This window comes from Cylas formicarius, unplaced genomic scaffold, assembly GCF_029955315.1.
Source record: "Cylas formicarius isolate icCylForm1 unplaced genomic scaffold, icCylForm1.1 PGA_scaffold_1__22_contigs__length_36826433, whole genome shotgun sequence".
In the NCBI taxonomy this organism is placed as follows: domain Eukaryota; kingdom Metazoa; phylum Arthropoda; class Insecta; order Coleoptera; family Brentidae; genus Cylas; species Cylas formicarius.
In genome coordinates, this window is record NW_026844264.1 from 5,677,166 (window position 1) to 5,704,813 (window position 27,648).

The following is a 27,648-nucleotide window of genomic DNA, read 5'->3' on the forward strand; positions in this document are numbered from 1 at the left end:
TTTGGGAAAAATAGCGACGCTAATTATGTTCCACTTATATATAAAACAAAATAAATACAAGCAGGTAATTCTAAATACACACCTAAAGTAGTATTAATTTAAAATATACAGGGATGGGGGCGTGGCAGTTCATGGTGGGGGTTTTATCATCAATACAAGCTTTATGATAAAAATATGTTAGAGTTCCTAATGCCTGATTGACATTGGGAACAGGCTCGCCATTTTTTTAGACCAGTAAGTAGTTTGAAGGATATTTTTGTTTCCCTTTTTAATGCAAACATTAAAGTGTGCATAGTAAAGAAAAACATAGTTCATTGGTTAAAAGTCCGTTCGCCAACAAATCCGAATCTCTATTATGTTATACGTTGACAGCACTGAATTTGTTATGAAATACTTATACTTTAATTGCTTTCAAAAAATCTGTGGATATCTTCACGGAGATATTTAACCTGTAAGATAATCTTGGAAGAATTGAAAAATTGAAAATACCTCAGCAATGGGCTGTTATTAAAGTAGGGTAGATGTAAGCAACGTTATTTCAAATAGCACCTTTTTTACTTCTAGATTGTTTTGATCTACATATTTTTTTTTATTTTCTTCATTTTAAAGCACCCTCCATAATAAAAAAACAAACTCTTCGTGTAGTTTATGCGGAACTTACACTTGCGAAAATTTCATCTATCTTTTTTGTTAGCTAACTTCGTCGCAAGAAAATGTTCGACAAAGTTTTGGAGAAAAAAATCTGTGAATATCTCAACAGAGATATTTAATCTTAAAGACAATTTTGAAACAATTGAATGATTTTCAAGCCATGCGAAAAATAATCCCTCAACAATGAGCTGTTATTGAAGTAGAGTAAATGTGAGCATCACTATTTCAAGAACTGGATTTTTTCACCTCTAGATTATTGTAATCTTCATATTTTTGTAATCTACATATTTTTGTAGTCGCCCTTTTTTCATTTTAAAGCACCCCTCATGATAAAAAACAAACTCTTCATGTAGTTTATGTGGAACTTTTGTAAAAGCAGCTATTGACAATCCAGCCCCCTCCAATCACCACGAACGTTACAATGGCAGATGAAAGTATCGAAGTCAGTCTTCGGCGTAGACTAAAACACCCTACACTGTGGTACCGCTGGCATATAGTACGCACCGGAGAATAGCTTTTTGGGTACTGTTCTCCAACCGAACACCAACGCTTTGTCGAACGGTTCCTCGTCACACCCGGTACACACGTTCATTACCGCCATCACTTCGGCCTCCGCCGGTTCCCTCTCGTCATTTTGCTTTTGCTGGCGCAGGATCGGCTGATTGTCACCTATCCCTGCCAAACCGTCAAGCAGACTCTGCTGATAAATCCCAGCACCGCTGCCCCCTATCAACCCATCGTCCACAATGGTACCACCAGCGACGAACAGTTCCCGTTTCTTATGCTTGCTGCTGGTGGGGGACGACTCCTGGATTTCTCTTTTGAAGAGGGCGTGGCCGAAGGTGTTGTCGATGTACTGGACGTTTGCTGGATTCGCCAAACTTGATCCAAAACTAACAGACTGAGTGACCGCGGACGGAGTGGGGATAAACTGAACGCTCTGCAACCCGGACTGCTGTATCTGCTGCACGCTCTTGCTGAGCTGCTGAGTAACCAAACCGCCGCTGAATTGCCCGTTGGCGAATTGAACGGCGTAGTTTTGGCCTTGGATGATTTCGGGCTGTTGTTGGGCACCGGCCAAATTGATCCGAGTTCCCCTGTTCAGTTGGCCGGCGGTCAGCAACGGATGGGGAGGCAGTGTGGGTCTGTTGTTGGGTGTCGTGGGGGCGGGGGTGGTGATCATATTGCCGTTGTGGTCATATTGGTGCGCGTGGTGATGTTTGTGGTCTTTGTGAGCTTTTCCCGCGGTCAACGCTACCGCGTACAGTTGCACCATGGTTATTTCTCCGAGCATGCCTCCGGAGCCTGTCAAAAATTTTGTATAGTGGTGCGAGGGAACGCGTGAAATGGGTTGTTATGGTATAGCATGTTTTTAAGTCTGATATCAATATGGGAATCAACCATTCGTGACGATTATCATGTCCCTGCCTTAGCAAATCAGTTTAATTAAGTTCTGTAGAAGCCAAAATATTGATTGGCGAAGCAGCAAGTTTCATTCATCAACAACCTACGCAGCAGGAATCCATAAGAGTTCTAAATTTATCCATCATTTTTCTTGAGAGACTTAAACAATTAAATCAAATTACCAAACTACTCATTACCTTTTGGGGCGTCCTCGCCTTCCAAGAAGCCGCCTCCCGGCTGGCGTTGCTCCTGACCAGATATGGAAATTCCCCCCGAAGGCACCACGTGCCCTACCAGCTGCAAATATAAGAACCGTTTCAAAATTCTTCCTAAATATTTGATTTCTAATACTAGTTTGACACTGACAATTTCTTCATGAATTAATACACCAAGTTGGTTGACAAACAGATTGGACGAGCGTAATACACCATTTTGATATCAAGTTCTCGTCAAACAAAATCAGAAAGTTCTTCGTGAATTTATTGACAAAATAGAATTTGTTTTAATTTTCGCCAATTTTTGCGTAAATTCAGTAATACTAACTATGTAAAATGAATCAAAACTAAAGGTTTTGTTATTAATTAATGTTACTAATATACGCATATCCCTGCCAATTTGTTTTTCCCTTGTGGAAATAATAGCATCAACTGTGTCAAAGATAAGGCGAGTTTACGTGAGTTTATGTAGTATTTGGGGCTCTTAAACGCTGAAGTTTATATACCTTATTTATGGAGTTTTGAAAATCTTATGCTTGTGAAGAAACTAAATCCAGTAAGAGCAAGCAAAGCATACCAGTTTAGTTTTACCTTAAAACTGTGAAGTGAAGTGAAGAAGGGTTCTGCCACCACTGATGTTTCACACATCTCTCAGACAAATTCCAAGCACGAAAAGGAAAAAAGCAGAATCAAAAGAATCAAATAAGAACTTCTCTAGTATTCTTGAAAGTGTTAGCCCAGCGGAAGACCCCACTGGATTTTTTTTTTGCTGTCAATACCGTCTGTGAAATACTGATTTAGTTAATCAATATAACAGTTTGCAATTTGTAGAACTGTTTGTGTTGAGTTAAGGGAAATAACAAATAATGCTACATGTAAATGACTCAGAAGACAAATCTTGGATATTATTTATCAAACCTAGGAACTAAATTGAACATAGACACAGACCTATGCAAATGTAATGGAGTGCAAATATAATTTTATACAAAATAGACATCACTTTTTGATTTTGAAATAAAACTTACTCAAAAAAACAAAATTTTTGCTTTTTTAAAAGATTAAAAGTTATCAAGTTTGGGGGTCAACTTCTATATATTAATAATGTTGGTCTAGTTAGAGCACTAAACAAAATATTGTCTATATCTATTAGGTCATTACAATTATCAGTCAACTATAGAGTGACAAAATATTTAAATGTTTTGCAATTTTTTTTTCAAATATGCGAAAATAATCTGGAATCAATGAATCAAAGAGCTTGCTTTTGACATCCTCGAAAACTGTTCAGGGTCTTTTTAAACTCTTGTCTAACCAATTTTAAGCACTCTATATTTTTATGTTCCGGCCAAGGCAACCCCCCCACATGGCAGCATTCCTTTACAATATATTCCATTAAAATATTCCTTTAAAATATACAAACATAACCTCAAAATACTATATATTGGCTGAACTGTTAAATGAAATTGACAAAGCTCCTTCCCAGTGTAAAGCCAGTGTGTTTAGTCAACGACTTCATGAAGAAATTCATCAATTGTCATTGTAAAATTAGTATAATTAAATTATTAAAAGAGCATCGTCGCTTCATTTACTTGACGATTCGAACCATCAACATAACCTAAACGTGACGGTTTCCCTTTAAACTAAACCATTTACGCTTCTTCCTCTCCTAGTTCGTCCATGTATCACATAATATACGTTACTTGTTGTCGAGGCGAGAGGGCCATTTAAATGGTGGTCACGTCACCGCACCCTGAGCCGAAATAAAATACACTCTATATCCCTCGCTTACCCTGTTATGGAATCCCCGGCCGACCCTTTCGGCGTTGACCCAAATTTGCCACTCCCCCGTCTTGCCGTTCCAGCTCTGGCAAGTGTGATACCATCTGTTTAGTCTCAGCGGATAGTTGAGGCGGTAAAATGTATGTCCCTCGACGCTCAAGCTGAAATAACTGGATCTCTCTGTGTTCGCGATCCACGAGTAGATCGCGCGAGGCTGTCCGTCGACTGGAAATACATTTGCGTATACATGGTTGCCTATTTCGTCATTTGTTGCGCAATGCGCACATCGTTGCATATTAAACTGAATTATTTTGCTGTTGTCAATTTCAGCTTTTCTTAGAATTTTATTATCCAAATGTTGAAATTGAAAGTGTTAACGGTTCAACCACCTTGGGCGCAAATTACCTGCGTAAGAAAATATGGGGTGATCATTGGAGTGATTGTAAAACTTTGACCAGAAACACAACGTAAATTCCTTTAGCTCCGGCAACTTCGTTTTATAGACGATGTACTGGAAGTACAGGTCTTGAGTGAAGCCCACCTTGTACAACTCGCAGCGGTCTTTTCCCTGCAGGTCTTGCGTCTGGTATCTGAAAACGAATCGCAAAATCACGAGGTATCAGATCCGGCGAACTAGGCGGCCAAAGTGCACTAAGTGCGTGTTCTGTTAGGTACAAAGTTTCACTTACAAATGGCTACCGAAATTGCCTAGGTACTCAAAATTCGGTGCCGCTCCTTTGTAGGATATGCGGGCGTTAGTCTGGGCGCTTGGAAACAAGTCGGTTGGCGCCAGTGGTTGCCACGTTTCGATGTCGTGGACTTCTGCGATAACCGCCGAAAATAAACATAACACTAGCAGATTTGAACAACGCATTTTCTTCCTTTCCCAACGCTATGTGTTTCTATAATAAGGCATCTGAAAGTGAATGATAATACTATTTACAAATACTATTAATGATAATACTATTTACATATCTTCTGGATTCCTGTTAATCAATCGAACTTGCTAATGTTTAGCCGATCATCCTGTTGGCTTCTTCAGAGCTTCACTGAAACTGTTATCAGCCAACATGGCAAAACGTCAGCAAATTCTATTGATCAACAACCGCTGTATTTTCAATGGTTTAAAATTGTGCATATAGATGCACAATGCCCTGAAACTACCACAATTAAATTATCATGAAATGAACCTAATACAGCACTAAAGAAGAGATGCTTTCATTTAAAATGTAAATGTTGGAAGTAGAAGTTCTAAATTGGGACGCCCTGTAGGCAATACAAGTGAATTGCGGAGAAACTTATTTGAAACCCCACAACTTCTGTATAACTCTTCTGTTTGCAAAATTTGAAATAAATGTGGAGGGCAGAACTATTAAAATTAAAAAAAATCAACATTACCGATACAATCCCACTGAGAAACTGTGCATCATGTCTAGTTACCATCATCTTTGCAAACGATGCTAGAGTGGTTAGTCAGAGTCTTAATTCAAAATTAAGTATTAAGGAAAAGATTTTAAATTTACTAAAACATTATTTATTAAACAGAAAGCAACGGCAGAATGATGGAGTGCGCAGTAACGAAAATGATATTAAAGATAGAGTGCTACAAGGGACGGTTCTTGGCCCCCTACTTTTTATATATATATATATATATATATATATATATATATATATATATATATATATATATATATATATATATATATATATATATATATATATATATATATATATATATATATATATATATAAATAACATATGACATATGAAAAGGGTGAAATACAGAAGTACTAATTCCATGAAATACCTTGTCCTCTCAAAGTTTATTTATCTGCAGAGAAAACACTCAAAAATTCTTTACCTGTGTCTAATAAAAAGCCAGTTAAATACGGAATTTTAGGGTGGGTAACAGTCTCTAATAACTACTTAAAATTTCTAAAAATTCCTCCATTAAAATTAACCATACCAATCTTATCCAACAAATAGTCTTTCTGAAGAAAGTTGGCTACACGATTTGGACAACCATACCATTTTAAAATACCAAAATGTATCGAAAAATGCAAGTACGAAATAAACTTGAAACAATGAAAATGCATATCCTCTTCAAAAACAAATGGCCAAAAATTACTCCAATACTTGTGCAACATGCTGCCCACACGTATTCGAAAGATAGAGAAATTTAAACACACAACTTCGAAAAAGCTAGACATGTTTTTTAGCAATTGGGTTAAAATATCCAAGATAAAGAAAAAATAGTCCTCATAATTGATCATCGCAGTTAACTTTTTTATTTGAATAGATAGAAAAAAGTTTTTATATGAAAGTTTTAGAGTTCCTAAATTTTCGAAATTGAACAAAAAGAAAAAATTGTAAAAAATTGTTTGTTTTCGTTGTTTTTTTTCTAATGAGACACCATGTATATTAGGTTTATAACACATCTAGCTCCAAACTTATTAAAAACGATTGAATACAACGTTTTGCTCTCAAACAAAAAAAGAATAAGGATAATACCCTGTATTAGTGGGCACCTGTGCCGTCAAGACGCATATTCAAAAATATAGGAAACAACTTCAGAGAAAGAAAATCTTTAAACAAAAAACATACGGATAGTTCAAGTCGCCGAAAATGATGAGCTAGATATCCAACTTCTCTTTGACGGTATGAACAATATCTATTTATTTGTTTAAAAAATGGGTTTTGTATTAATTCATAGTAAATTCTGAGACATCCACGAAAACTACTAGAAATTTTGGAAGTCAAAAAATCATTCAACTCAAGATGATCCTGATATTTTGAATCATGCGGATTGTGTGTGCATGTTAGTAAGTCTGTGAACTTGAACTTTACGTCCATTTATTTTTTTATGATTTGTGAATGTTTTTTTGATGGACCTGTTTTTTTTTATTGTTTTTGTATTTCGTAAATCTTGTGCGATTTTGCATGAAGTGTATGTTTTTTTGTTGATCTCATAATTGCTAACAAATTTTTCATTTTTATCTTTAATTACTTCTATTATTGTATTATTATTATTGTAAATTAATTCGCAAAATGCGTTTTTTGAAATGTATCGGGTAACTTAGCTCTTAGTTAACTTTTGTAAACGGTATCTTTGTAGTTGTAGCGCTATAATAATAATCTACTTAAAACTCTTTATAATTTCTGATACTTAGTTTCTGATAGAAATAATAGAGGTCTGCTTAATAGAATAACTATTTTTTATTGAAACTCTGAAGTTAAAGTATAAATTTGAAGCTAAAATATCTTTCATAAAAATTCTGTTCTTATTTTAGAAACTTGGCAAATACATCCTTGTCCAATGGCGGAATTACCCTGAATTTCCGGTCATTTCACGTTCATTTCAGTGAGAAAAGGTGACCGAGAACCTCATTAAAAGGTCAAACAGAAGTTTAAGTTGGCTCTTTAAATAAAAGCAGGGTGCTCGTTTCCCTAAAATAAAACAATGAAATTAAATTTACACGTTTAAAATGTTTTAAATTATTTTTTAAAAAACGAAGAAAAATATGGTTAAGTCCAATCTATAGAGAAGCCATAAATAAAGCTAACGCTGCAATTTTACATTCTCGACTTAGTAATTATTAGATCTTATCTCTCCGCGTTGCACTTATCCAATTACTTTTATCGCTGCGAACCGACAACTTTCCAAATAAACCCAAGATCGAATTTTCGATCTCGACAAACTGGCGGATGCGCCGGCAATTGTAATCTGCAACGTTGTTTTTTTTTTAAAGCTGTGGTATTTAGACGGTAAGAGCGGTGATATGCTAATGGCACTTTCCTTTTCTGTTAATGTAACTTTTCAACCGTGACAATATGTTTTTTCATTCGCTTGAACGTGATTTAGATATTGCGATGCTTGCGCTAAAGTTTTTTCAGTTTGTTGATTCGTGCTTTGTGAAGTGTAAAGAAATTGAAGAATGGTGACTTCAATATACCTAAAAAAGTTGAAGAACTAACGGGACTACAAAAATTTTACGACAAAATAATAATAGATACTGAAGAACTGAGAACATGGACAAAATGTGCGGAAGAAATCTTCGAAGATCATAGATAAAATTTGACCGAGGAGATGAAATTCCTGAAATAACACAGAAACAAGTGTTACATGTACTGAATACACTGAAGAGAGGAAGAGAGGATTCACGTTGTGGTGGAAAATACCACAATAATGGCTGACATCAGCCCTTATAACGCTACGACGCTAGAAGACAAATGCTAAACAATGCCAGGCTACCGCACTATAAGCTTACTTACACTTAAGGCATTCTTAAAAGTAATACATCGTAGAATACATAGAAAACTAGAACAGGATATCAACCAAACACAATTTGGATTTAGAAACGGTCTCGGTACTCAGCACTATTCGCATTAAATGTTATATTCCGGGAATGCCTACACATGAACCAGGACATGTGTGTGTGCTTTGTTAACAGTTCGCCATGACCACCTCATAAAACTTTTACGAGAAAAAAGCCCAGAGTGTAGAGGTATTAACATTATTTCAAATTTCTACCATGGCCAGGGAGCGGTAATTCAGATAGAAGAAAAAACAAAAAAAGAAATAAAGAGAGGAATCCGGAGGGTATTTTGCAGTAGAGATCTTGGAACTGAAAATAGGACTTATGAGATGTTATGTTTTAGCAGTCTATCCATGGCATCTTGGAAGCTAAAGAACAACGATGTGAAGAAACTAGAAGGTTTGGGACTCTGGGTGTATCGCAGAAAATTACGAATTTCATGGTTACAGAGAATAACCAATGCTGGGGTGCTAAGACGAATGAAAAAAGAGAGGGAAATTGTAATGACAATAAAAAAAAGGGGGGAAAATACGTCAACTCATAACGCAAGGAAAAAATAAACATTAGTTCTACCTGTGCGGTGACTATGCTGATAATAGAGGAACTTATGAAGCAACTGTGAAAAACATTTTTAACCAACGACCTTGTCGCATATAAACATCAATATGGCCTTTGACAAATCGTCAATAAGTTGGCAACATTAACATTTTTTGTAACATTTAATTTATTTATTTATTTATTCATGAAAACATAAGCAAGTTATAAATATAATCCATAGATATCTGGTGATCATAAAAATAAATCAAAACGTTTGTGTGTACTCTCTAAATAGAAAATATAATTACAATTTATTGACTTAAGCCCATAAGAGAAACTCGAAACTCAACACTCAAAAGCAAAATAATAAATAAAGTGTGATTTAATTCCAACTATTTTCACATATTTTTTAATTAAGAAATACACTGTAGACCTTGGGACCAATAAATTCAAATAACAGCAATGGTGTAGAAAAAAAGTCCAATTTCTAAAAAGAGCGTTAGAGAGGAACAACATACAATCAAATCTGTCGCATGCTACAAGTGTACGGTGGCGGTTATCATCCTGCTTCAATCTATGAATCTACAAAACTATACAATTTACATTAGAGGCATTTTAAAACCAAATAGAGTTTAATTGATTACTTAATTAATTAATTAATGTGATGCGTGACAGTGTTTGTTTTTTTGAGTCAGCCCAAGAAAATTCTTATGGCAATAGTTTGTTAATTGGATGAACGTTATCGTTCAGTTTTTTTTCCTCGAGATGTCATTTGCAAAGTATACCATTAATTTGTATTTTCGTGAAAAAAAAATCTTCAAAAATGCAAAATATACAACTACGTTTCATAAGGCCTATCAAGATCATATTATTAAATGTTGCCCTTATTTCTTTTTTTTTTCATGTATTAAATTTTTTTCTACATTCCAATCCAAGAATTTTCATCTGCTTGAATAAATAAAGAACTTCAACTTAACGAATTTTTGAATAGTTCAGGGTAATTCAGGGTCACTTTTTCAAATTTCATCATTCACTCTTTGGTCGTACAAACTAACTACTACCTACATTATATTTATCGAATGCTATAGATTTATTATTGCTGTTATTTTAAGATGATACTAAAAATAAATGCCGCCAAAAATATTTGCGGTCTATTTTATCATTGTTTTTCAAATTTGGATAATTAAAATTTGTTTGCAAATCTTAAAATCGCACACAAAATAATCGTTGTTTACGAGGTAAGTATTTATTGTTTAAAGTATTAGATACTTTGCTCATTGGACTAGTTAGTTTTAAGTAGTTCTGAATACAAATATGTCATTCTTAATTTTAAAAAGACCCTAAAAGAACTTCTCGATTTTTCACTTCAAAAAACTGTGTGAATTGACGATGCTATATGCAAACATCCGTTTCGTCGACTTTTCGCAAGATCTAACCAACAAAAAAAGAATGATCAAAATTGAGTCATAAAAAACATTTTTCAGGAGTAGTGCCCGGAAAGATGATAGAAATTGGCATAGTTAGATTCTGAATAAGAATTCGAGGCCAGTTTATTCTTTAAAAAATCCCTAATAGGACTTCTACACTCTCTCTTTTGTTAAATAGTTCCAGTTGGCTTTGACTTTCGGTTGAAGACACGAAATCTAACCGTAAACAAATATTCTGCACTTTGCTATATAAAAATGAATTTTGGTAATCTGTTTTCATATACCTCCTAATATTTAATGTTCTAATATGCAATGTCCAGATCAAAAATGATCATTTTTCGGTTCCCTAAAAATATTTTAATGCTAAATTAAATTGCCGAACTTTGCCGACGAGTGTAATGTTTCAACGCTATTAATTCGATCACGCCTCTAAAAAAATTATAAAATTGATCTCTAACAATTAGCAACTTAGGCAGGTTATCACTACAAAAATGGTAAAAAAAAGTGTTCTGTGCGTTGGTTGAATCATTACTTGATTGCTGTATGAGTGCATGAGATGCAGCCAATATAACCAGAATTGAACCTTTGTCCCTCAAAAATATGTCTTGAATGTGATGCTGCATATAAACAAGTTTTATATACTTGTAAAAAGCAACACAAAATAATCACTGTCTTACTCCAAGATTATATAAATGCCAAAAACAAAATTTTTATACGATATTAAAAATATTTGACTTCATAAATCTTAAATAATAAAATAACTTGGTTGTGTGCTTGGTACGAATTTTATAACCACGCTGAATATATTCCCTGTTTATTATTTTTGAGCGTTCTTTCTAACTCATTCCTTATGTATGCAGGATACAGCCATTTTTTGTAACCTGTTAGATCGAGGTGTTTGCAAAAATATTTTCAACACCATTAAGTGTGAAGGTGTGAAATCCATAGTTTACGATATTATTTTTATAAAACTTTTCAAGTGTCAGTAACTTAAAAAGTAATATGGAGCAACCAATACATTCATGAACAAAACTTGCGGAAAGAGTTTCCATATTTAAGGTGTTCCATTACGAAAAACAAAACCTTTTTGAAATAATTTTTCCAAGACGCAATGACACCCTGTATACTAGGTGATATCAATTTTGAATATTGGGCGAAACCTGTATACATTATACATTAAAAATTTAATATGGATAATCCCTGTATATAAAATCAGTAGAAATATTTATTAAACATTTTTCAAGTTTTTGTATATGCCTCATAAACGGAAAATATTTAAAAAAATTATGTTACTTATGGTTAGCAAGAATCGAGACTATTGCCTTAACTTCTAAGCGACCGCTATTGGAATGTTTTCTTTTCCGTTTATTTGATTACACATTGTATTTGAGGAATGAGAATTTGAGCCAGATTCAACTGGGGTAATCCGATCTAATATTGACAGAACTCGATCGTCGACCGTATCAAAATGGTAATAGCATAATTTCCATTTCACCGCAATTACATGGTAGAGATAAATCTATATTCAACGTGGTTAAATAAATTAACCTTCTTGAATTTCAAGAACGCGATTAAGATGACGAGAATTTTGCATATTTCTTACGAATGTGTTATTAGAATTCAAGCTCAACCAAGTTCAAGTTCAAATTTTGGTATATTGCTTGCTTATTAAACCGAATTATTTTTTTTTGAGGAACGAGGTTTCTATTTTTTTTATTTGTTCAGGGTGGTCCATTAATTCATTAGGCATTACCTAATTACGCGAAAATACACCAGATTCGACGAAAAGTTATATACGAAAAATATATCAAATAAATATTTAGTGATTCATAATTTAAAAAGATTTTTTATATTGGATTAAAAATCAACGATTTTTGAAATATTTAAAATTTTATACCAAATAATATCTATTAAAAGACAAAATACTTAAAATTAGATCAAGAAATTTTGCGATTACCGTTTTTTTTTTCAGTGGAAACCCCCTAATCATTTTAATTTAGCATATTTACCATTAAAAGGTAATGTAAGTTTCATTTCAAAATTTTTATTGTTCCAGATAATGTAATATAAAAGCAACTAACCGAGTATGTTATTAATTTCATTTAATTATACGGTGAAATATTTTCGAGTTCTTAGTTAAATATTTCTAAAATTTATACCCAAATACACAAAATATTTGAATCAGCTTTTGTATTCCACTTGCCCTTAGAATACGTATATTTTCAGAGATGAGGTAATGTTTCAGGAAAACAGATCACTATGTGCTACCTTGTAGTTGTCTATACTTGTATATTGTCTTCCATTTTTGGGCTTATGTCGCTTATTAATAAACCTAGCGTATTGCGCTTTCGTGACTTAAGGGTACTTTTTCATGAAACGAAATGCACCATAAAGAGAAACGTCATTTAGATACAGGATGCTTTTGAAAATGTTGTATTTTTAGACACCCTTTGTGGTTCAATTATGCGTTAACTTATCGAATATGTAAAAACTGACCTCGTTAGAGTGTTCTAAGTAAGATCTAGCGATGAAGTCAGTCATGTATAAGAAGCATTTCAAAGACAATTAACTTTGTTGTACAAAAAGGTGTCCGTTTTCCTAATATACTTTAGTTGATAAACAGTTATTACATTTCTTAATTATTACTTTACTCCTTTACTCCTTCATAGCAAATTTTTTCAAATGGGCTAAAGAATTTGTATTAAACTCCTATCGATTTATATAATATTTGTAAAAAATTTAATAAAAGAAATAAAATTTAAAATGACATTCACAAATTTCTCAGATTTAGCTTATATACCTTTAAAAACTAATGTTGCATTCCAAAAATTTGTTGTTTTCCAAATAATGTGTTGAAGCAAATAAGTCTGCTGTTCAGGCGTCTTAACATTTATTATTGACTAACCAAGACAATTATGACATCAACATCAACATCAAACTAAACAGATAAACAGAAACATTGAAAAAAACCTTATTTGAAAATAAAATTTTAGAGGCGTTGGTTTTGCTTCACAGGCAACAACGTTAATTTTAATTTTAAGGAGGTCGGATGAAAACAAATTCCGAATTATCATTTATTTTATGTCTTCGAAAAGTAATGTTGAAGAGTCTGTTTGTTCCATTATTAATGTTCAAAAATTTGCCTTGTTAAAGTCACATTCAACCCGTATTATTTATTAGTAAAATTGTAAATATGGAAAATAAAAATAAAATATATACTTTTTAGGTTGAAAGTGAATTAAATATTATCTACTTTAATTAGTTAATTAATTAATATTTTAAATAACTTCGAACGAATTTATATTCGTTCCTTCGTTTACCCATTCAGTAAATCCGTATTATTTCCAATTGGAATTTTGTTGCTATTGCTATAAAAATGTTTGAAAACTTTGAAAAGTACGACATGATAAAATGTTATATTGAAAGTAACGAAAGTCAACAGACGGCGTTAAATCTATATTTCCAGAGAAAGAAGGCAACCTAGCTCAAAAATATTTTTGAAGTTAAAACGTCATCTACAAGAATATGGATCCTTTACAAACCCCCCAACCCTCCTTCCACTTATAGAAGTCTAGCCAGAGATGAAGAGTTGGAAGAACTAACGGTTCTGTCGACCCCGACGGGTGCATCAATTACGGCAACGAGATTTTGCTCCAAGACGTGCACTTTGCAGGTGGTACCTAAATAAATCTCAAGAAGACCCCAATTTTGACAGGAAAGTTATTTTGACGGATGAGGCAACGATTTCTAGTGATGAAATATTGACCAGGTATAACTGCTATTACTGGAAACAGCAAAATCCGCATATTATGCTGGAACAAGCGAATCAGGGAAGGTTCAGTTTTAAGGTATGGGTGGCATCTACAGAGAACAAATTATTCGTCCACATATTTTTGATGGAAATTTAAATGCCGAAAAGTACCAACAAATTCTAGAAGATCAGGTAATTCCGTTTATCGACAATTTGCCACTTCAGAAAAATTATGAGTTTTACTTTTGACATGACGGTGCACCTCCTCACAATGCACGAGATATTACTATATATCCTATATATTGGCCCCCCAGGTGTCCAGACCTGACCCCTTGCGACTTCTTTTTGTGGGGGAGAATCAAAATTTCGAAATCGCCCAACTACTAGAAGGGAATTGGAAGCAGCACTTTGTGTGTGCATTCAGGCAGCAGAAAATAGCGCCAAGAGAATATGTAGAATATGTTTACCAGAAGACAGCACTCAAATTTGAGCATTTGAGCGTTGAAACTTGTTAGATGTAGATTTTCAGTGTTAGATAGTTTAATTAATAAAAATTTTAAATAAAAAAATTGCTTTTAATAATTTTAATTCCGTTTATTATTTTAGGGTTGGTAATTATTGTAAACTAGAAGTTTATATGAAAAAACAAAAACAAAAGAAATTTATCAACATATTTAGGGCGCGCACAACGCCTAATATGGTAAATATCAAAAATTGCAAATATCTTTTCAACTATTTAATGAAAATAGGTGTATAGCCCATCTTTCGACAGGAAATTTTATTAGAAAACTGATTTTTTAGAAAAATTGGGGGTATCTCATTTAAAGGAATATAACTTTGTGCGATATCTCGGGAACTAAAGGCTCTAAGACAAAACGGGTAAAATTAAGAGATTCCTGCTTAAACAGTTTTAAAAAAATGTTTTTTCCCAAAACCCTATTCTTACGATTAAAAAAGCTATAGTGGTCCTTTAAAATCACACATTTTTAAGAATCTCCCTGTAGCCTTGACATATCACGATGCGGTTTTCAGTTTTTGACTTCTCTCGAAAATCGAGTCCGTAACATGCATATTAGTTTTGGGCTAACTATGCTGCAAATGCTTAAAGCCCCTTGAATTTTGACCACGAGGTACAATCTAAGTGAAGTATTTAAAAATATATAAAATATATTTGTACTTTATTTGTTATTCCCAGTGAACAACGTCAAAAAAAAATTATTTCAACATGTTGAAACAACTTTTGTATTCAACTTTTTATTGTATATGGTCGTGGATAGGGTTCACTGTTCAATCACGGAAAAATATGGAAAAGTACTTTTTAAAATAAAAAAAACTAAAACCACACAAAAACATTGAAAAAATCTTGTTTTAAAATGAAAAACACGAAGTTCGATAATGCTAGTATTTTATATTCGATTTTTTAATAACCGACACATGTACTTACAGCCTCTAGACGAAAAATAAAAAAAAAACAAATGCAATCCAATAGCACGGCCGGAAAATGAAACACACCTGGAAGCGCGCACCGGAAGATACGTCTAGCGTTCGAAAAACCACTCACGGACGAGAACTAATCAGGAGCGAGTCCGGTTTCTCTCTCGGTCAATCGGTCGTAAGTCCGCGTGTGTCTTGCGGGATGAATTTTTTTTAACCGCGGATAAAAACGACCACGGTGGGGAGCCGTTGTTTTACTTTCCCTTTTTACTCGCATTTTAATTCAACGCGTCTCGCGATGCCGTAAGACTCGCATTTTCTGGAGACAATCACGCCACTTGTATACTGGAACTTGTGGTAAAAGTTCATAATTTTGGACCCTTTATTATTTCAAGCTGACCTTCCAGATGGCGTAAAACTATATTAACATTATGACGATACGATACGATGACCAAAAATTGAGAGAGCTATACAAAAATTTCAGACCTACTGCACAAACAATCACCCCTTATATTAAACCCCGAAAAAGCTGTAGTCGTTCAATTCGTAAACCCTTAAGTGTAATTAAAAATTGCGATAGAAAATTGCTAGGTACAGAAGTTGACTGTCAATTAATCGAATAGACTGTGTATCAAAAAAACTTAATAGCTCTTATTTTGTTATCTTAAAATTGAAATCATCGTTACATACCTCTCCTCTTTTAAATGTATACTACTCACGAATATACTCAGTAATCTCTTACAATGTCATACGACCAGTAGACTCGAACCGAATAAAATCAGTACAACAATCCAGAGATATTTTTTGAAATAAAAAAACGTTCAACTCTGGCAGGTATTTATATACTTAAACTATTAATTTAGATACATAAAACCTTCAAACAAGATCCCATATTCATTCTTATTCCACAAGGTAAGACAAGACAAGAAAAATAAATTGCAGTTAAAAAAAATGTAATAACTATTGCTATAAAAAAAAACATATTTTCATTCTTTGCAAACGTACAAAACTTTCTGCTGAAACTAGAGACGTAGAACAAAAGAAATTCAAAAAATATTTAAAATCTTTACTGACAACAAATGTTTTTTATAATGTATCTGAATTCGAAAATTATGTGAATAATAGATATAAACAAAAAACATAAAAATAAAAAATTCAAAAAGGTTTGTTACTTCATGATACAATATGGGTTGTTTGTGGGTCTTTTTCACGTGAAATTTTGTCTTTTTTTATATAATTATGATTTTAAATATTAACAATATTTAGACATATTGCGATTTTTTCCTGATTAAACTTTCCTTTGTCATACTAATATTAGTGAATAAATGTCTACTCTGCTCTACTATACTGATGATCCTCATTCTACAAGAATTGTTTCAGACGCCTACTTTTTCTGGCACCTTACTTATTACTCAATAACCCACACGGCTTTATGCTATTCTAGTATTATTGCTAGTTGTTATTAATATTTAAAGTGCGTCAACGAGGCGTACGACAAAGATTGGTCATATACGGTAACAGGCATAGAAAAAATCTTTTCACCAAAGTGCCAAAATAGATAAAGATTTACATGTTAAAAATGCAAACTATTAAATTTCATATATTTCTAAATGGTACGCTCCATATATCTGATAAGCTCACCATCCGACAAGTCAAAGGCAGAGCTTTACAGCCCATCTTTTTGCCTACAGGCCCCATAAAACTCAAGCTAAACCGAAAGTTCCTAATATGTACTCAGTGTGCTATTTTCAAAATATAGTATACATGGTGTCTGTTGTTGCTGAAGAAATTTAAATAAATTAAATGAACATCTCGCTAATTATTGTATTTTTGGGATTCATTCCATTGGCTTAAAAAATACTCTCTATTTTATCGAGTATATCCCATACCCATATCCCATACTTTTTGAGATATTTCACTTTATTTCAAAACTATAGTTTGTTGAATGTTTGAACACTAACTTAAAATACCTTATAGTAAAGTGTTCATTTCGCATACACGAACTCATATTTGAAATGATATCTCCACATGAAAAATCTAATTTTGTTATTTGGGGAGATCCGACTGGCCAAGATACTGGACCACCCTCTGCCTATACAGTGCTAGTGCTAGGTCTAGCTACATTTCAGTCGTAAGGTTTCCTTCAAAAAAATGCATCCCAATGACATTAAACTCTATTTTCTGCCCAAAACATTAAGTGACCCTCTCCACTAGTGGCACGTTTCACGCAGAAAAAAATAATTGCAATAAAAGTCGTATTTATTTATTCAGTCATCATGTTTTCTATCCAGTGTATCTTTTCCATCGACTTGTGCATTTCGCAGCATTCATGATATTGATGGTGCAGTAATGGAGAATTCTTTAGCAAGTTGTCTCGTACTCTTCCTGAATTTTCAACCAGACCTCGCAGTAGGATAAAGTTGGGTAGGATAAAGTTGGGCATATATTCGGGAGCCTATAAAAGTGTTTTATAAGAAAATTTAAAAAATGTATCAGTGTAAAGCTTTTTCTTTGATCCGTCAGATGATGAAGTAATATATAAATTCCAAAATGTATAAAATTTTATAATTACTAATTTTTGACTCACCATATAATTAAAAATATATTGTAGATTTTTATCGATTTTACAGCTTTGGCCAAAATATGTTTTCTGTTTATGAGTTTTCTTTGTCGCACGCCTTGTTAACGTATTCTGCATATTCTTAAAAATGAGAAAATCACCACTGTACCGTACCGTGCTGTACCGCCAGCAATATCACCTACTTCTCCTACCGTCGTCTATGCAAACCACCGCAGTTTGTTTATTTTCCACTGAAAAGACATACACATATACTTATCTACCATTACAAAAAACTCATAAATACTAAAAAACGTCGAAAAAGTATCAAAACCTTCTAATCAGGTCTAGTCAACACTTTTTATTTTCGTACTGCCATGGCGATTACGTGATTGAGACAACCAATGCCACACCGCGGTAATGAAAATCATTGAGATTTGAGATTTTAGTGCGATTTCGTGTCCCATCTTAAAAATTCTTTTTCCGTTAACCGAACGAGTGATAAGGTCAAAACATAATTTTAAAAACTAGTGGTTTGAAGACAATATTCTTCAAAATAAAAGGGAAAAGAGTGTCTCGTACGCTGACCGATATAAAAGTAGAGATGGTACTGGGCATACAAGGATAATCCAATCTATATCAGGATAATACTTGGACCACAATATTCTCAAAACATCTGCAAGTTTCTCAAGAACAAGCAGTATCTCTTAAATTACATAGCTTAAATTTTCTTCGTATACTATGATAATACAATACCATAAACGCTCAAAAAATAGAGTTCACTAGACAATTCAAAATATAATGAGCTATTGAGGGGTTACAATAACTACTCAAGCCAACTCCATAAAAGTTGGCTTGAGTAGTTCATTAACTAATCAAAACTAACAGACCTGGGTTCATCAACTTCCTCAAGTAAACAACCTCTGGTCTGACTTGCCTGACTGATTCTTCTAGAACTCCCGTCTCTTAGCACTGACTTATCTTGGACTACTCAGCATTAACCTTGAAGGTTCCCGACTCTATTCTGTTTATCTCTGGCCCTCGGCCAGTTTGCTCTCTCTCTTAATTGATAATCACACCAATAGGGTGTGTATCCTGATATTGTTGAGAAGTCATTAAAGTTAAGGATGGCGGTATTATTGACTTACTGAATACTAGTTTATATGTCTATTATATGCCTTATTAGGAACAAACTTTCTGTAACTTCTCAGTGGGATAATGTGTTGTTGTAATCAGTTAAATTAATTAATTAAATCAATTGCCTTTTCCCATGTTTAAAAAACAAAGATGGTTAATGCTTTTCGAAAGACATATTTGATATCTTCAATGTTCCAAAATTCTAAATAAAATTTTAAATTTGGCTACCTGCCACTAAAAAATTCATGTCTTTTAATTTTCCTATTTAACTTTTCCTTGCATCGCTGTACAATTTTCTTATATGGCGGTTTCATATCTGGGAATAATAGCAGCCTCTTTCAGCAAAAATGTGCATCTGGTTGTACATATACAAGTCGGCCGAAATTTAAACTTGGTCGCGCTTAGTGGGTCTAATAACACATTCGTTTGAAGTATACATAATTTTTTTCATCTTAATTGGGTCCTTGAAATTGATTTACCTATTTTCACTGCTTAGGTCAAGCGGTTAACCTCGATGAATATTGACCAGTTCTTTCTACCATGCATTTGCGGAGAAAAAAGAAAGAAAAATAATATTTTTCAAATGTCGCCATCTCAAAAAGATTCCACATTATATACATATATATTCCAGTTTTTTTAGCAGTGTTCTTGCTCATAAAAATCACTAGAACATTAAATTTCTAGGAAATAAAGTTATACTGTCAAAAACTGAAAACATAAAAAAATATTTCCCAATCGTTAACTTCTTGATGTTCAAAATACTTTCGATTCTACCTATCGATACCTAAGAAAAACATTTTACAAAATAAAAAATATGTTCCAGTTTTCTGAGTTTCTTTGCCTTGTTGTAAGTCTCCGGAAAATAAACTGTTTCCGGATACATACCAACATAAACTTTTTCCATTTTTAACGTAATACGAGACCATACATTTAGATGGATTTGTCACTTCGTTTCCCAAAACATCCGATTGTTGAAAAAAAAAATTTGAAGGCCATGAAAGTTTCTAAAGTGACGAAAGTCAGGGCCGTTCGACGAAAAAGCTTGGGATGACTAAATGATGTAATATCTTCAAAAATTCTGCAAATATTTTTTTATTATGTAACAAGTAAGCCAAATTTCAGATTACTAATTAACTGAAAACTAATAAATTGAAAAAAACAAGAAAACTCTTTCAAGAAGAGGAACATCTTCTAATTTGGGTAGGTAAAATATATAAATGTGAATATATAAATAAATTATTTTCATGTAATAACGAAAATTTCTCATTTCTTTCGGACTTTTTTTTTGTCGAAAACCATGCTTTACTAAAGCTTAATATCCTTTTGCGTAAGTGAGCCAGCTAATTGACTAATAGACTAATTGACTTCCATGGTTAGTTCCAAAGATTTCTCTTGTACCTTGTTTTCCCAGGTATGCTATGGCTCGCTATTTACCATCGGTAGCAAAAAGTATAAAGCTCCCTTTCGGGAAAGAAATGGGAATAGGGACATGTTAACCAAAGTTGCTCAGACTTTTGCACAATTCTCAAAAATGTTCTAGTATAGTGCTCCATTTGCATTTCCGACGTTGTTGTCTGTTTCGAGTTGAATTATCAAAGCTGCAAGTGGCTAAATATTTCAAAAAATGTACACTAATGCCATACAGTTTGAAGAAAAAACCCTATTTAACTCTCGAGAACTCGTAAAATTAATGTGTTTTCTAATTGAACGTCATATATATATATATATATATATATATATATATATATATATATATATATATATATATATATATATATATATATATATATATATATATATATATATATATATATATATATATATATATATATATATATATATATATATATAATATATATATATTCGGAAATCATACATTCCTGAACCTTCGATAGTAACACTTATTAACAAACCTGAACCACGTTGTGTTTTCTTGTCATATTTCACGTAAACTTTGATATTTTTAGATATAATACAAACTAGAATTAGAGGCGCCATCGGGTCGCAAAAGTGGCTAACTTTTGTTTCAGTGGCTCAATTGGAACCTTATAGTAATCTATTTTTATGGTGGTTCAGGATCGTATGGTATATCTAGTATTTTAGTTCAACTATTTGGCCGTTTTTGGCGCTGCAGACAATTTCAAAATTATACACGTTTCTCTGTGTATATCTTACCATTAGTCCAATCCTGATCCACACTACATGGCAACACTGTTAGTTATTTTTTTGAGGCAGTGAGATGGCAAACTAAGTTTTATAGAGTTGGAATTTTGTATACCGTGGTTCAGGTTTGTCATCGTTCTTGCGTCGGCCTCGCGTCGGTCGTCGGTTTGAAAATGAATAATAGCAGCCGTTGCAAATTAATGGTTGATTTGTGTTTAGCGAAAGGTAAATTATTCTCTCTTTCTCCTTTTTCTCTTTCTACACAAAAAGTATTTTTTCGATTATCCACGTTAAAACAATAAAATTTTTATAAAAGAAAACGACAGAAGTTAGTGATAATTGTTCGAATATTTCCGAAAATTATTTGTCACCACCTCCATCAGAAATAAATAAATTAAATAAAGATTCGCCTTTAAATGTGAAATCTCATTCTTCAAATTCAAATATTTATTTTCAAAATGATGAAAATGCAAAAGAAGAGGATGGAAGGTCTGTAATTGATCAAGTTGTGGCTGATGTGTATTTAATGAATAGGAATAGTAAGTACTTATTCAAATCATTCATATCATCGATTTATTCATGGAATAAGTTTGTTTATTTTTCCCATCCTACTAGAAAAAAAGTTGCACCTAACACGTGTGTAAAGTGCATATTCGCACTTAATTGCTGTCTGAACTGCGCTTCACGTAGTACGGCCATGTGCAATCGTGTGCGGAAAAGGAGAACTTTCTACACGTGTTAGGTACAACTTTTTTGGTACGAGTGGTGCAATAATCCAAAGACTTCTAAATGACAAACAATATATATTCGCGATAAAATATAAGAAAATAAGAAGCTCTGATACTGCATGCTGTAATACTCACAAAAATAATTTATCACCTGCAAAAATACAGATCATTGAAGATTGGCTTTTGGGTGTAAAGCCTAAATGTATATATTCAAAACTTTCTTCTCAAAATGATCAGTCAAGTATAGAAGAGGATCACGAAAACGAAAAAAAAAGAAACCGAAAACATAACGGTGATGTCAGATCTACAGATGATCAAACTAAAGGATTACCAGATGAACGGGAGTCCTGTGTGAATAGTGCTGATATTGAAAAAGCTTTAAAATTGCAGTTTTTCAATTTAAAAAAGCTACCAAGAAACCTCTTAGCCACTGATTGTCAACCACGGATACTTGGAGAATTGCAAGATGAAAGCAGAAGCGATAATGTAGCTCAACAAATTTCAGATCTTGCTCTAGAAAATGAGGTAACCTACTATTTTTACGTAATGTAGGTAAAAAATAATTTCGCTACTAAAATGTTTGTTAATTAAACAATTTCGTCGGAAAAGAAAAAATTTCAGTTACAACTGTCCTATAATACAAAAAGGAATAAATATTGCTTCATTCCTTATTTAGGAATACAAGTTAAAGAAAGCAGATAGTTTAACTATGTTATTGTCATAGTTCTATTGAAAGGTTGCAGTTTAATTGAAAATCATTTTGTTGACGATGTTTTGTCTGCATTTAAGATTAAGATTATACTTAAATTTTATTTAAAATTTGAAACAAACATTTTTCGATCTATACAACTCTAGTAATTAAATTTGTGACTATTTCTAAGTTTTCACCATTTCTTTCAGCCAATGGTGGAAAAAGCATTAAGAAAGAACTACAAAGATCGGAGAGATTTTTGCCTCTATTGCGAAAAAGATGTATCGCATTTTGCTAGACATGTTTCTAAATGGCACTCCGAGGAGATTGATGTAGTCAGACTACTTTGTCATCATGTTAATTCAAAGGAGAGGCGACTGGCTTTATCAAACTTAAAAAAAAAAGGAAATTTTATCAAAAATAGGGCAGATACTGTAGTAAGACCTGTCAAGAGATTAAAAATTACTGAAAAATTTTCAACCTCAGACGAGTATCTTCCCTGCAAATATTGTTTAGGTTACTATAAAAAAAAAAGTTTATATAGGCACACCAAAATATGTCCATCTAATTATGATAAAGAAAACAAAAGAAGACAAACTTCCCAAAGCGATGGACAAACTGCTTTACTTTTACAAGATTTTAAACAAGACGATTTATTGAAAACTAAAATTTTTTGTAGAATGCGCGCAGACGACATAAGCCTTATAGCTAAAAAAGATACTTTAATTTGTCAATATGCATTTTCCTATATAAAGGGCCGCCAAAGTAAAGGTAATATTGACTTGGTAAGACAAAATATGCGAAGACTTGCAAAACTTTTGCGGTGTGCTAGAAATGAGAATTCCGACGTTCAGAATCTTATAGATATTCTCCGACCAAAGCACTTTAAACTAATAATATCTGGAGTTAATAAAATTGCAAAATATAATACGCAAACAGAAAATTATGAATCTCCAACTTTGGCGATTAATTTTGGAACACTTATAAAAAAATGTTGTGACCTCGCATATATTAATCTCGTTCAAATGGAAAACACAAGCGATCAACGAAAAGATCTTAAAATATTAAAGAACCTAATAGAATCTCAATGGTGTAATGAAGTTTCTGCGCAAGCATGTACTAATTTAAATGAAAGTAAATGGAACAAAGAAGAATTATTGCCTCTTACTAGCGACCTAAAGAGGTTTAATATTTTTTTGCAAAATGCTGCAGAGCAATCATTTAACAGTTTGAAATCAAATGAACACGATTTCAAAGCCTATAATTCATTAAAAGAAATATTGTATACCCAAGTTATTCTTCTTAACAGAAGGCGACCAGCTGAGGTAGCTCAGCTAAAAGTCCAAACTTTTAAATCAATTAATTTAGAAAGTGATTCCAATAACGAATTTGAAACATTTTTAACAGAATCCGAAAAGATTTTATTAAAAGTCGTTTAGTTATAAGAGGAAAGCGTGGAAGAGGGGTACCCATATTATTATCACCAATAATGAAAACGCATTTCGAATGTATTTTGCAAACTAGAGATAACTTTGCAATTCAAAGTGATTTTGTGTTTCACACAACTGGTCGAGGGTTTGTTGATGGAACTAAAATTATTCACAAATATGCCAAGAAATGCCAACTGGAGAAAGCTGCCAATATAACAGCAACAAAACTTCGAAAGCATTTAGCTACCATCACTCAACTTCTTCAGTTTTCAAATAACGATATGGAGCAATTAAGCAAATTCATGGGTCACACATTACAAACTCATTCAAACTTTTACCGTATGTCCGATAAAGTGTATCAAACAGCTAAAATTTCAAAACTTTTACTTTTAATGATGGAAGGCGGAGCCGACAAATACAAATCTAAAACACTAGATGAAATTGATATTGATTTATCCCCTGTTTTTGATAATGAAGAAATGGAAACAATCTATGCAAGTAACAATAATCTGAACATTGACTGCGAGATGCCATCCACTTCAAATAATTCTGAAATACCAACAAAAGCGATAAAACCAAAAAAGCCAATCCCCATTAACGAACGACAATCATGGACAAACTTACAAAAAACAAAAATTTCGGAATATTTTTCTGATCATATTAAAAAAAGAAAAGCTCCGAATCGGCAGGAAGTTACTGAATTCTCTAATCAATATCCTGAATTATTTAAAGACAGAAAATGGACAAGCATAAAAGCTGTAGTTTATAATATGTACAGTGGAAAACTTAAATATTAAGACGTTGAGATGTTAAATTTTATTTTTTACGCTCTATTTCTAGAATCTTTTATGTATTTGATTCATTACTTTGTATTCTTGAGCTGATTTTGTTTTTAGTTCAGTGTTAAGCCAACTTAGTTTTTAAAATACATATTTTTTGCTTATATTTTATTTTAACTTCACAATAAAAGTGTATCATGTAACTTCTAAATTATGTTTCACAAATAGGCTGTTATTTTGTCTTTCTCAAGAGTTACGCTTTATTATTACTTGATTTGTATGAATAACTTTTTTTAAGTTTTGTTTTTAACAATAAATTAATAACGGTACCCTGGCAGTGCATTTTTTGAAAATTTAACCACGGAACAATAACATGAACTTGACCGGTTCTATGGGATTTAAGCAAAGAATTCTCTAAAATACTCACTTATTCACCGCTATAAACGCCACTTTTGCTATTTACAGCTGCAGGCCAATTCCGACATTTTAGATATATTGGTCCCGGGTTTGATGATTTCGGAGATAATAGAATTGGTTAGTCTTTTGTCGGTGGTCAGTTTTGACGGTCCCTAAGTAAATATATTCGTATTGTATGCAACAAGTTCCATAAATTTCTTTACTCACTCGATCATTGAACTTGTTGCAATATATATATATATATATATATATATATATATATATATATATATATATATATATATATATATATATATATATATATATATATATATATATATAGTGAGGTGCATCTTTAATTCTATTTTGTCCTTAAAAATAATTGTTTCGTGGAAGTCAATTTGCGATAGTTACATAAAAAGTTGAGGAAATTAAAAAGGAGACTGTACACATAACCAAAAACATTTTACCTTCTGACAAAATTTCTGTAATTTTGATATGTAATTAGTTAAAACTGAAAAGTATTTTTGGTGACTTTCATACTCAATTTATTTTATGTAATGGCAGGTTTGTTACAAGAAGGGCTAAGTAAACAAAGATTTTCTTAGCATTTTCCTATTCACCTTAAAATTGGCAACCCTGCGCAGGTTCAGCTTTGCCGCATATATGTGTATTTTGGCTCAGGATTGTGTGAAATAACACAGGGTTCAGGATGACATCAATAATATTAAAAATCCTTAAATATACAACTCTGAAATTGTTGAATAAATCTCATGTATATACACATTTTTGGAACGCCCGCCTCAAAAAAGGCTTAAAAACACCACGTAGGCATTGAATTGAATTTTAAAACTGATGTCAAACAACTCTCATACCTGACAAGAGAATTAATAATCCTTTCTTCATATTTGTACATCGATTTTTTTTAAGTATTTGAATAAAACCGAGATAATTATTGAAGTAATTCTTCTCATTCATATTAACTATATTGTTATAGCATGCATAGAAGATGTTTTTATTTTTTTAAGCGAAAAGAAACACAAAATTAAGAAATTAAATTTCTTTAGAAACGATTTGAAATTGTAAGAATAATTTTTGTTTTAAGAGAAATCAGTAGCCTGCCAGCGATGTCTGCCAAACAAGACATGTGAAATTTCGCCCGCGATTGCTGTATTTTTTAAAAAATTGAGGTACACTAAATAACGCCTCTTGATTCATAATATGCCATATTTCATTAAAATATCTAAAGTGGTTTTATATATATTTTATTTTTGAGAGTTAAGGACATATGTTCACATGAAGCTTTATTTTTAAAATCGCCACCTTATTTTTTAACAATGAACACCCGGTATATTTGGACTCGACGATGCGACACAACACGAAGTAAAATTCGCGAGAAAAAATTGGCCACGCCCAACAAACGGGTTCTAAATCTAAATCGTAACGCTTACGTAACTCGAGCATCGAGAAATTCTCGGTGAAACTTTATATGCACGTCCGACGTCGCATTTCTTCAGGTTAGGTCGAAACTGACCGGAAGATCGAACAGAAAGAGAATGTTACAGTTTCACGCATGCCGAGACGGCAATTACCGTGAGAGGTTTCGTATGGCTCTGCCGGTAATTTGTTAATTATACGAAACTAGATAATTATGGAGAATAAAGGAATTTTGTGCCGTATGTTGACTCGAAAAGGAACAGAAGAAGGTTTTGATCAATTTCGCGGTGCATGGACACGTGCCCTTTTATTTTTCATACATTTTATTATCGCGATTTAAAGAAATAAAACCTTGAATCTTTGACAAATATCTCCTTTTTTTGTTTGAACCGTTTGAAACACACATGCAATTCCATTCCGCCCGAAGATTTAATGTCATAAAATGCCATAAAAATGCGGCATCTGATCTATCAGCGGCGATGTTGATTGGTTAGTTTTGGTTAATTTTTAAATCTGGCGCATGTTGAATGGACCTTCTTAAAATATTGTTTTGTTGCTGCATAAGGTCCTGTATGATCAGTAAGGAGCAATGCATTGTTTTGCATGTTTTGCCTCTTTTGTAGAAAACATATAATAATAGAGAATTTATTGCATTTTATTGCCAAATAAACACCCTTTCCTGCCCATGCCCAAATAGCACAATGACTTCCGTAAAACGTCCTCAGGATATCTGACAGGACATACCGTATATCCTAGGGATATACTGTTTCAGCTAAGGGACATTCTTAAGGCTAGGATATACGATGTTACTAATCTAA

At 32.9% G+C, this 27,648-nt stretch overlaps 2 protein-coding genes across 20 annotated transcripts in view; one reads left to right on the forward strand and one right to left on the reverse strand.

The window, feature by feature from the left end:
• Positions 1-26,964, reverse strand: LOC132697224 (uncharacterized). Of its 5 annotated transcripts, none has more exons than XM_060662547.1 (6): positions 26,845-26,964; positions 4,736-4,962; positions 4,452-4,636; positions 4,057-4,271; positions 2,253-2,352; positions 1-1,956 (listed from the first exon to the last, which is right to left on the reverse strand). In XM_060662547.1, exons 2-6 carry the CDS (start codon positions 4,918-4,920, stop codon positions 1,112-1,114), a joined length of 1,530 nt encoding a protein of 509 aa, XP_060518530.1. In that variant the 5' UTR covers positions 4,921-4,962; positions 26,845-26,964; the 3' UTR covers positions 1-1,111. The 5 variants fall into 5 exon arrangements, with proteins under 5 accessions (XP_060518530.1, XP_060518531.1, XP_060518534.1 ...); XM_060662548.1 differs by having other exon boundaries at positions 26,850-26,930; XM_060662551.1 differs by lacking the exon at positions 26,845-26,964 and adding an exon at positions 18,247-18,265.
• Positions 1-27,648, forward strand: part of LOC132697310 (coiled-coil domain-containing protein AGAP005037) — a 402,124-nt gene that overhangs the window by 192,801 nt on the left and 181,675 nt on the right. The window lies entirely within an intron of this gene.

Bases quoted from the DNA above. Each gene is read 5' to 3' on its own strand.
- LOC132697224 (XM_060662547.1), bottom strand. From the start codon at position 4,920: ATGCGTTGTTCAAATCTGCTAGTGTTATGTTTATTTTCGGCGGTTATC. The intron at 4,637-4,735 runs GTAAGTGAAACT...ATTCGTTTTCAG, and splicing joins GGCAATTTCGGTAGCCATTT to ATACCAGACGCAAGACCTGC. The intron at 1,957-2,252 runs GTAATGAGTAGT...AATTTTTGACAG, and splicing joins AGGCGAGGACGCCCCAAAAG to GCTCCGGAGGCATGCTCGGA.